Source organism: Psammomys obesus, unplaced genomic scaffold (assembly GCF_907164565.1).
Source record: "Psammomys obesus unplaced genomic scaffold, mPsaObe1.curated_primary_1811, whole genome shotgun sequence".
Classification (NCBI taxonomy): Eukaryota; Metazoa; Chordata; class Mammalia; order Rodentia; family Muridae; genus Psammomys; species Psammomys obesus.
The window spans coordinates 2,682,637-2,692,591 of NW_026596158.1; the positions used below are offsets into that span (position 1 = coordinate 2,682,637).

The following is a 9,955-nucleotide window of genomic DNA, read 5'->3' on the forward strand; positions in this document are numbered from 1 at the left end:
TGTGTGGGCCGGGAAGGACGGGCTGGCAGTGTGGCTGGGGGCAGGTTTATTGGGGAGGGGACCGGGACCATCACTGCCGATCATACATCTCCCGCAGGATCTTCATGCTCTCGGAGTAGCGAAGCTGGTTCCGATGAGACGCCTCTTTCCACCTCTGGCGAATGCGCTTCCAGCGTTGCATGTTCCGATAGATGAGTGTGGAGGGCGAAGGCTCGGGCTCAGAGGGCTCGTCTTCAGGGGTGCCCTGGGTCTCAGGCTGCAGTGGGGACGGAATTCGTGATCTGCAGCCCTCTCCAAGAGGTCCAGGGGCTGTGGGCGGAGGCAGCTTGTACACATCGCGGCTTTTGCTATTGATGACCTCTGAACCCTGGGGAGACAAAGCCCCAAATGAGGCCCGGGAGTTAGAGCAGAGGGTTGAAAGTACATGTCTTCCCCCACCTCTCCCAGTGACAGATACGAGGGGTCTACCTGGACACCTGTACTTGGAGGAGTCAGAGCAGAGGGACATACCTAGACAGCTAGAGGATGTCTTCCTGTTCTAGGGGCTGTGTCTTCTCGTCAGCCTGAGAACCCTGGTCTACCCTTGCCAAGCCCAGGGAATTCCATCTATATCTGTCAGCCCAAGGGGGAAGGGGGCAAGATGCCTGCCTTAAGGAATTGTCCAGGGGTGTCATGTCTATTCTTATCTTGACAGTCCCGGAAATCTCGAGTCATTTGTCTGTCCCAGGGATCCCTGCTGTCTACCCTTTCAGGCCAGCTGAGTTCCAAACCCCTATTACCCTCCACCCAGCCCACAGGAAGGCCCCATCTGGCAGCCAGCCACATCTGTTCGCACTAAAGATGCCTGTTCAGCCCTTTATTTGTTAGAACCCCTGTTTCCGAGGAAGCCAGATCCACCCAGCCTAGGGACCTCTAACCATCCTCCTCACTTAAGGGCACACAGCTGTGTCCTACCTGATCCTATCTATATTCATCAAGGGGACCTGGAGGTCACCACTAACGGGGAGTTTATGAGCCTATCCACCAGCTGCTCTCTGGCCTCTGGGTCGGGACCCAACACTCATCCCACCTCTTCATCCTCAGGCAGAGGGGGCAGTGGTGAGCTGGGGGACCGCTCCCGCTCTCGCACTGTGGGGCTGTTGCGCATCCAGGCACGGCAGATGGGGTACAGTGGTGTGTTCTCGCTGAACTGGGCCAAGTCCACACTCCGGTCGAACAGCTTGATCACATATGTGTCTGGGGTGGTGAGGTGGGAGATAAGTGAGCCCCTGTGTACCACGCCCACCCGCCCTCTCAGTCCCCGGCCTACTCACTGGATCTCTGAGGACCCCCCTCAGCCAGCCCATCGTCCATCTCCCGCCTCTTCTTCCTCCGCTGGTGGGGGAAGCGGGCAGATGGCCTGTGTGGGGAAGGTGAGTGTCAGCCCAGAGTTAAGGACTGAGAGCCTTGTTAGTGGGCTGGGACCCCAGGCACCTCACCTTTTGCCAGTGGCCGCAATGGCGCAGTCCCTGCAGGGAGAGACAAGGTGTCAGCAGGCTGAGCCTTTACTAAGTAACAGAGCATTGCCTAGCATGGGCCCTGAGGTTCAGTCCTTCGCACTGAAAACAAGCAGAAATGGACACCCGGGAGGACACTCAAGCCTCATATCCCAACACTCCCACGGTGTTAGCCGCTTAGGCCACAGGTATCTTTCCCCAGATAGCATGGTTAGGACTTAGGGGAACGGAGATCCCCACCCCAAGCTCTCAGGTCTAAATCTCATCAACACCGCTTACTTGTTGTGTGTATCCGAGGGGGTTTTCCCAGCTTCCTCATCCAGGCGTTCCCTGGGAGCAAAAAAAGTGCAATTAGCTTAGGGCACCGAGGGCCCGGAGTGTCTCGATACTTAGTCTTCCCAAGGAACACTTTTCTCCCTAGGTTAGCTTCTAGCCTCCCAGCCAGGTCCCCCAACAATCAGCGGCCATCCAAACACAATTCCCACCCTTGTGGTTCCCCAGGCTGGACCCTCCCGACCTGTCCATGTGACTCTTCTCCAGCAGACACTGAAGAACGGCATCCAGCTGGTTCCGGGCTTTGGCCATCTCCATCTCTGAGGGCAGAAGGTAGGAATCAGCTGTGTGCACATCCCACACCCACAGGCTCCCGGACTCGCCAGGGATGCTCCCTTCCAGTCCCGGTCTCCTTTACTTGGCTTCCCAAGTGTCTGTCGCCGTATTCCCTCCCCGCCTGGCCCTTTCCTCCCACTCAGCTCCTAGCCTCGTTCTCCTTTTCTGATCAGGTTCCACAAAGTGGACAAGAGAGCCTTCCAAAAAGAAAGCCAAGCCTAGCTGGGAAGAGTGGCACATTTCTGTTATCTCAGCACTCTGGAGCCTGAGGCAGGAGGATCAAGAGTTCAAGGCCAGCGTCAGCTATATGAGATCCTGTCTCAAACAATAAACAAGCAAAAAAAGAAAAAAAAACAAAAACAAAAACGGTCAACCAGCCTAGTTTTGATCTTCCCCAGCACAGAACACCCCAGGAGTCCACAATTCTGGCCCCCAAAATGGGGTCTGTACTCAGCCTGGTGTTTCCAAGCCTACCCTTGTTCTACTCGCATAGCTGTGAGGCTCCCTTCCCCCCCCCCCCCCCCCCCCCCCTTTTTTTTTTTTTTAATATAGCCCTAGGCTGGCCTCGAATTTGCTAAACAGCCCAAACTGGTCTTAAATTCTGGGGTCTGTCTCTGTCTTGCGTGTACGGGGATTAAAGAAATTGCCAGCACCAACAGCCCCTTCCACTAGCCACTAAAGTTTTGTTATTGGACTGAATGGTTTTTGGTTTGTTTGTTTGTTGTTTTTGATGCATCTTTACCAACTCACTCCTCGTTCAAAGCCTCTCCAGACTACCCATTTCCCTCAAAGGAAAAGTCAAAAGCCCCTTCCTGGACCCACAGACAGAGGACCCGCCCTCCTCCCATCGTCTCTTCGCCTCCATTGCTTCACTGGCCAGCCACCCTCGCTTGCCTGCTGCTCCCTTTGTTCCCCACATTGCCATTTCCTTGTATATTTTCCCCATCGTGGTGCTTCCCAGAAAGGCCCTGAAATCCCAGGATCCGGTTACTGTCCTGTCTTATCATCTGTGACTACAGGGCCTCCCTACCCTTCCCGGGCCTGGCGCTGGAATCCCGGAGGCAAATGCATGCTAGGCAGACAATCTACCACTGGACTCACTGCACCTTCAGCCCCTACCTTGTTCTATGTGACATTTACCCCACTTAGCACCTCACACCATCATCTACTACTGATCACCCTTTTCAGGGCTCTGGACTCCCTCCAAATTGCCCTTTACCTGAGCCTCGGTTTTCTCATCTGTCACCCTACACCATGAGGTTACTGGAATACAGCCGTTACTGAGGATTGATTCCCCGTCCTTCAGGGTCACACATCATGACCACTGTCAGAAATGGGGAAACTGAGGTAGGAAGAGAAAAGGACCCTTCTTAGAGTCAGGGGTTCCGGACCCCGACGTTTCACCACCACATCGTGGCCAGAACCACCAACCACCCTTCAATCTCAAGGCCACTTGGAACACAGCCCGGATGGTTTGAAGGTGGCCACGCTCCGTGTGACTGCCAGATGGGCTGCAAAGAGAGGTAGCATAGTCCGCTTTTTCAAGATCAGCCCTGTCTCTCGGAGTCCTGGATCCCCAGTCCTCACCTGATTTCTCCACTTTTACCTTTACCGGGAACATGATTTGGGTCCAGGTCTGATTTCCTGGATCAGAAAAACTGAGAGGAGGCGGAGTTCACAAGCCAAGGCGGGAAGGAAAAGGTCAAAGGTAAGTCTGGGCACCACTGGTCCTCCGGCCTGAGCACTGTCCAGCCGCGACAGCCTTGGCCGCCACTTCCCCTCTTTCCCTTCTGTAGGCGGGCCCCTTTGGCAGCCGCTCTTCCCCACTAGATAGTGAAAACGTCAATTTCACTTGCTGGCCAATTGACAGCCTCTACTATTGGCTCCAGCCTTAAGTTCCACCTTCCTGTTTCCGGAAACAAACCAACGACCAGCCAGGCACCTGAAGGGGGCGGGGCGGTAATACAAACTTCCAAGGCTCAAGACGGTAGCCCGCCTGCGCTGCGCAGGGCACTACGGGAAACAGAAGGCTCCAGCGCTGCAAGGCTTCCTGGGATTTGTAGTGTTATATTTTAATATCCCCCAACATACCTACTTCCGTAGTCACTGAGATCCCTAGGAAGAAGGCCCATCTGGAGAAGGACTAGCTCCTTTCTCACAGAGGGCTCGCTAGGTGTCGGTTGCCTGCTGCTGTCTTTTTGAGCAAAAGCTCACTTATTTAAGTTTTAAGAGTGCTGGGTATTCATTCAGATACTGAGGACACTGCAATGAACAAGACAAAAATCTTTGCCCTGATGTGGCTTATTTCATAGAGAATAGAAGACAGTCAACACACAAGCCAGAAATTCTAAGTGAAATGTAATAGGAACAAAAATATGTCTTTAAATACTCATAGGGAACATCAAGGTGAGGACTGAGATTTTTGGTGTGTGCGTTGGGGGGGGGGGGGGAAGGTCAGGGTTTGTGTAAACTTGGATGTTCTGGACTAGGCTTGTAGACCAGACTGGCCTCGAGCTCAGAGATCCATCAGCTTGGATGTTCTGGACTAGGGTTGTAGACCAGACTGGCTGAATGTTGGGATTATAGGCATATGCCCAGTTGGGACACTGAGATATTATTATATCATTATTTGTGTATTTATTGCTTCACTCTGGCTCAGCCTAGCCTGAAACTATGTATGTGACCCAAGCTGGCTCTGACCTCTCTGAAGTCCTCCTGCCTCAGCCTCCCAAATATGTGATCAACAGCACCACTACCACAACTTGCTGCTGGGTGTTATTTATTGATGGGGCACACCTGTAGAGGTTAGACGACCACTAATGGGATTCGGGGATCAAACCCAGATCAGGATTGGCAGCAAGTGCCCCTACCCACTGATTCATTGCACCAGACCCTCTGCTGAGACTGTATTTTACTGTTTTGAAACAGGCCCTGGCTGGCCTGGGACTCACAGAAATTTACCTGCCTCTGCTTCCCAAGTGTTGGGGTTACTGAAGGCAGCTACCAGAATCATGACTCTTTAAACAGGACGATCAAGACGAAGGTGAGATGGCTCAGTGGTTAAGGGGACTCACAAACATCTGGAACTGCAGTTCCAGGGGGAGAAATGCCAGAAGTCTCCATGGGCACCTGCATTAAAATATGCGCGAATGCCCGAGCGCTCACACACACACACACACACACACACACACACACACACACACCACAGAAATAAACAAACCAAGACTAAAAACAGGAAAGTCAAGGGCACTTTCCTAAGAACGCTCTTGGATATTTCTCTTGCAGAAAACACCTCCTTCAGAGTGAGAATGTCTTGGCTCAAATGAAGTCTTCCGCAGCAGAGACTACTAAGACCTAGAACAAGAAAGCGAGTATCTCCAACATAGCACCTTTCTAAGGTTAGTGAAGTGCACGGCCAGGAAGCCACACACCTCCAGTTAAGAAAAGCGTATTTTTAAAGTCGCTGGGAGCATCATCCCTTTTTTTCCCATCTGGAAGACAGGGTCCCTACGCAGGATAGTTCTTACTTCAAAAAAATACAAGTCAATGAAATAAAACTTCATACAAGGGGTGAGGCGCTAACCCTAACACACAACACATTCCATAAGTGCATTTGACTGCTGGTGATCATTTTATGCTTCTACCTCCAAAAGATCCCAAGAACTCAATATTTAAAGTTAGGGTCCTTTATTGGGGCAGATGGGAAATGGGAAACAGTCTTCGGGATCTGAGGAAAAGCTTAGAGCGGAGAAGCACATCTTGGGAGAAAGGACAGACCACCAGCTTGTGCAGCTAGGGAGTGCCCAGAGGGATCGTGAAGGAGAGGTAGTCCCCAAGAGCACCCCAGCGGGGCCGGTAGATCTGGAAGATGGTGATCCAGGTGGTGAGAACAATCACCCAGAAGAGGAAGCCCACTGCTGAGCGCCACACATCTATAATGAAGAACGAGAATGGGGAGAGTTGGCCTCCCCCCGGGCCACCCCCTTTATCTTCGCCACGGATCTCCCAGAGTCCTGGAGCCTCCATCAATCCCTTCCAACCACCCGCTGGCCTTTTTTTTTTTTTTTTTTTTTTTTTTTGGCTGGTGCCCTAGAACTCACAGCCTTTGATTTGGCTTTGCTCTGTGTAGGCTGGGGCGAGGAAGGCCTCTCTGAAGAACCAGAAAATGTTGACCAACCAAAGAAAAGGCAGGAACGCAAATCCACCTTGGGGAAAAAAAAAAAAAAAATACCCAAACTTAGTCAAATGGCAATGGGGACCTTTCCTAATCCCCACCTTGGAAGGCTCATTTGGACGGTCCTCTCCCTAGTTCAACTGGAGATGTCCGGGCCTGAGGGGTCCTGGCTCTCATCTACGGATCCAGGAATCGGATTCCTGGCTACCTCCTTTTCAGGACCTAGGCGTTCGTTCTTCCTTCGCTGATCACTGGAGGTCAGACCGAGGCCTCTCTTCGCGCGGATCAGTGTCTACGTTATCCCTAGGCTCACGGATGCGGCCCCAGGCGTGCTCTCGCCTCGGGCGCTCTAGCCCAGCGGCCCTCCACCGGCCTGACACCCTAGGGGGGGATCGGCCTTACCAAGGTAGTACTTCCGGCACAGGTTCAGCTTCTCCTCATTGGACACGCGCTCCAGATTCATAGCTGCGCTGGAGCGTGGCGGTCCTCGGGGTTTTGCAGAGCAAGACGCGAACGGCGGCGGCAGCAAGTTCACGAGCAACCACGCCCCTGCCGCGACAAATTAGATCAAGGAGGGCTGGCACCAGGAAGGAGCAGGAAGTTCCTTATCTAGTTGGGCTACACCAGACAGCTCCCGACTCACCGACGGACGCTCGCCGCTGCCGCTGCCGCTGCCTGGAATTCCTCTGCGGGGGAACAGGCCTCAGGTTTCCGCGGGGCTGGTCGTCTCGTTTCCCCCCCCTACCCGAGACACTTGCGCAGGATTGTCGGGACAGGGCGAGCCGGCCTCCCACACGCGTGCGCAGTCGAGCTGCAGACAGTGACGAACTACACTTCCCAACGCTCCCGAGCAACGGAAGTGATGCGGGGAGCAGGCGCGTTGGAGTGTTCGGGTAAAAATGGCTGAATATTTAGCTTCGATATTCGGGACTGAGAAGGACAAGTGAGGCTGGTGAAGGCAGTGGCCTGCCAGGGAGCCGGGGCACTTGGGTCCTTAGGGGCTGGGCGGACAGGGCAGCGTTCGCGGGAAGCCCGGCCTGCGCGGCCCTCGGCTTACCTCTGTCTTTGCACCTCTTCCAGGGTTAACTGCTCTTTTTACTTTAAGATTGGGGCCTGCCGGCACGGGGACCGGTGCTCCCGACTTCACAACAAACCGACTTTCAGCCAGGTGAGACCCAGATTCACGCCTCCCCGAGCTGCCCATCAACCCGGGGACCCGCCCCTTCCGGATTCCTAAGGCCAATCCTACCCCTCTCTGCTTCCCGACCTGGCCCTCTGGGTAGACCCTACTTCCCAGGGACTGGGCCACGCCTCCCACGGCCACAGACCACGCCCCTGGGCCGCCTAGGTTGTTTCTCAGGAGCGAGTGTCCGACCGCCTCCGCCGGTTCGCGCCTCACGCCCCAGCCTCACACCTACGGTGCTTGCCGCTCTGCCTTCTGAGCGCAGGCCTCTCTTAAATTTTGTTCAGACCATAGTCCTGCTCAACTTGTACCGGAATCCACAGAACACAGCCCAAACCGCAGACGGATCCCACTGTGAGTAAGAAGCCGGATAGTTCAGGGGCTGGGCGGACAGCCCCCAGCGGTTTACGCCCTCCTTTTCACCCTCCGTGCCTCCTCCAGGTCACGTGAGCGACGTCGAGGTGCAGGAACACTATGATAACTTCTTTGAGGTGAGGGTTGCTGGGGTAGCTGGGTTTCCCGTGCGCCGGGCCTTAGCTGAGCCCTTCCCCATCTGCCGCAGGAGGTGTTCACGGAGCTGCAGGAAAAGTATGGCGAGATTGAAGAGATGAACGTGTGCGACAACCTTGGGGACCACCTCGTGGGCAACGTCTATGTTAAGGTGCCTGTTGCTCCTGCTTAGCACCTGACGGCCACCGCTGAAACCTCACAGCCTGAGGATTATCGCTAGGGCCAGCCTCAGAGCTGATCAGCCCCCACCCCCAAGACCTTGAATTCCACAGCCCACGGTCACCCACTTTCCCCTCAGTTCCGGCGGGAGGAGGATGCAGAGCGGGCCGTGAATGAACTCAATAACCGCTGGTTCAACGGGCAGGCCGTGCACGCCGAGCTGTCTCCCGTCACCGACTTCCGAGAGTCATGCTGCCGGCAGTATGAGATGGGGTAAAGGAGGCTTAAAAGTGGGCTAGGCATAGGGAGTTCCAGGTGCTTGAGTGTTTGGTGTGTGTGTGTGTGGGGGGGGGGGTTGTCAGTGATGATGGCCTGTCTGTCTGTCTTTAGGGAATGTACCCGAGGTGGCTTCTGCAACTTTATGCACTTACGGCCCATATCCCGGAACTTGCGACGGCAGCTCTACGGACGGGGACCCCGGCATAGGTATCTCAGGCCCAGCCTGCATGTTTTCCTAAGATGAACCTGGTTCTGACTTGTGGCCATACCACCCTAAGGCTCTTGTGCCCAAAATACAGTTTTGAGCCCTGCCTGGACAAGTGTTTTGGCCTCAGTGCCCAAAACAGTTTGAATCCCAAACCCAAGACCAGCCAGAGTACCAGTCCTAAAATGACATTAACAATGATCGCATCCCTAAGAGACAAGCCTGGGAAAATCTCTACACCACTCCTAACTCTTCCTCCCATCGCTGTCCACTCCTCTTCCCACTTCCCAGGTCACCCCCAAGGTCCCATACAGGCCACCGTCCCCGAGAAAGGAACCGACGTCATTCCCCAGACCACCGGCACGGTCGCTTCTGAGGCTGGTGCCCTGTTCTTCACCCAGGGGCACGGATGGCCCCGTCCAGCATCCCTTCCCAGGCCCCCTTCGCTTTCCTGCTCCATCACCCCCAGGCTTCAGAGCTTCCGAATGTCATCTGTTTGACACAGGAACCTCCTCCTCCGCCTGTCCCTCCTCCAATAAAGCTTATGAAGTTTGTGAGACGGAGGTCTGTGGCTTCCCTCCACCCCCACATCTGAGAAAAGGTGTGCGCCAACCGCAGGCTCGGCGGAGGAACTTGGAGCCAGCTGAGAAAGGAGGCTTGGCGTCTGGGTCTGCACTGGTAAGCGGGGACTGCTTTTTGTACCCAGAACCTCACGGTCCATTCTAGGCTCCTTTAGGGATAGGTGCCTGTTCGTGGTAGGCTGGAGGATTCCTAATAGATGGGATTAGAAAAAGAGGGGACGAGAGGTGGCTTGGCACTGGTGAGTCTGCTACCGGTTAGGCCTGCTAACTGAAGCCCACACCTCACCACCGAGGTGAAAGGTCTAACGTCTAACCCTTGCAAACCCTTGATCAGAGCTTACTATCTTCCAGGTACTGTGGTGTAGTTTGTTGATTCTAATTGTTTTTGAAGCAGGGTTTCTCTGTGTAGCCTGGTTGGCCTGGAACTCTCTAAGGAGACCGTGCTAGCCTCAGACTCACAGAGATCCTCCTGCCTCCTCAAGGTGTGCACACTACACCTGCTGTGACCTTTAAAGTAACTCTTCCCCTCCCAACACACACTGCCTTCCCCGGGTGAGACAGGTTCTGTCACCCCATCTTAGAGAGGAAATGATGAGGCCAGTGTGAGGACATAGATAATCTGCCGATCCACATCATTATCAAGTTCTCTTTACACCTTGTGGCCTTGGAGCTGGGGACAGGGTACACCAGCTCCCAAAGAGGTCCAGGAATTAATTCTGTGCCCACAGCCGCCCCTTCCTTCTGCCTTGAATTCCTGGA

The 9,955-nt window shown here is 54.4% G+C and overlaps 3 protein-coding genes across 5 annotated transcripts; 1 reads left to right on the top strand and 2 right to left on the bottom strand.

Annotated features, from left to right (window-relative positions):
- Positions 1-29: 29 nt before the first annotated feature.
- Positions 30-3,879, bottom strand: Lin37 (lin-37 DREAM MuvB core complex component). Its single transcript, XM_055594735.1, has 7 exons — positions 3,693-3,879; positions 2,014-2,089; positions 1,776-1,826; positions 1,479-1,508; positions 1,314-1,399; positions 1,070-1,236; positions 30-367 (listed from the first exon to the last, which is right to left on the bottom strand). Exons 1-7 carry the CDS (start codon positions 3,724-3,726, stop codon positions 71-73), a joined length of 741 nt encoding a protein of 246 aa, XP_055450710.1. The 5' UTR covers positions 3,727-3,879; the 3' UTR covers positions 30-70.
- A 1,896-nt stretch (positions 3,880-5,775) lies between these two features.
- Psenen (presenilin enhancer, gamma-secretase subunit) lies at positions 5,776-7,154 on the bottom strand. The gene is made up of 4 exons (XM_055594741.1): positions 6,923-7,154; positions 6,682-6,828; positions 6,206-6,310; positions 5,776-6,037 (listed from the first exon to the last, which is right to left on the bottom strand). Exons 2-4 carry the CDS (start codon positions 6,740-6,742, stop codon positions 5,898-5,900), a joined length of 306 nt encoding a protein of 101 aa, XP_055450716.1. The 5' UTR covers positions 6,743-6,828; positions 6,923-7,154; the 3' UTR covers positions 5,776-5,897.
- Positions 7,155-7,160: 6 nt separating this feature from the next.
- Positions 7,161-9,178, top strand: U2af1l4 (U2 small nuclear RNA auxiliary factor 1 like 4). 3 transcript variants are annotated; one of them, XM_055594738.1, is made up of 9 exons: positions 7,161-7,222; positions 7,360-7,447; positions 7,750-7,816; positions 7,904-7,953; positions 8,025-8,123; positions 8,271-8,404; positions 8,522-8,617; positions 8,907-8,996; positions 9,121-9,178. In XM_055594738.1, exons 1-8 carry the CDS (start codon positions 7,179-7,181, stop codon positions 8,989-8,991), a joined length of 663 nt encoding a protein of 220 aa, XP_055450713.1. In that variant the 5' UTR covers positions 7,161-7,178; the 3' UTR covers positions 8,992-8,996; positions 9,121-9,178. The 3 variants fall into 3 exon arrangements, with proteins under 3 accessions (XP_055450713.1, XP_055450715.1, XP_055450714.1); XM_055594740.1 differs by lacking the exon at positions 8,907-8,996; XM_055594739.1 differs by lacking the exon at positions 9,121-9,178 and having other exon boundaries at positions 7,904-7,923; positions 8,907-9,071.
- The last annotated feature ends 777 nt before the right edge of the window (positions 9,179-9,955 follow it).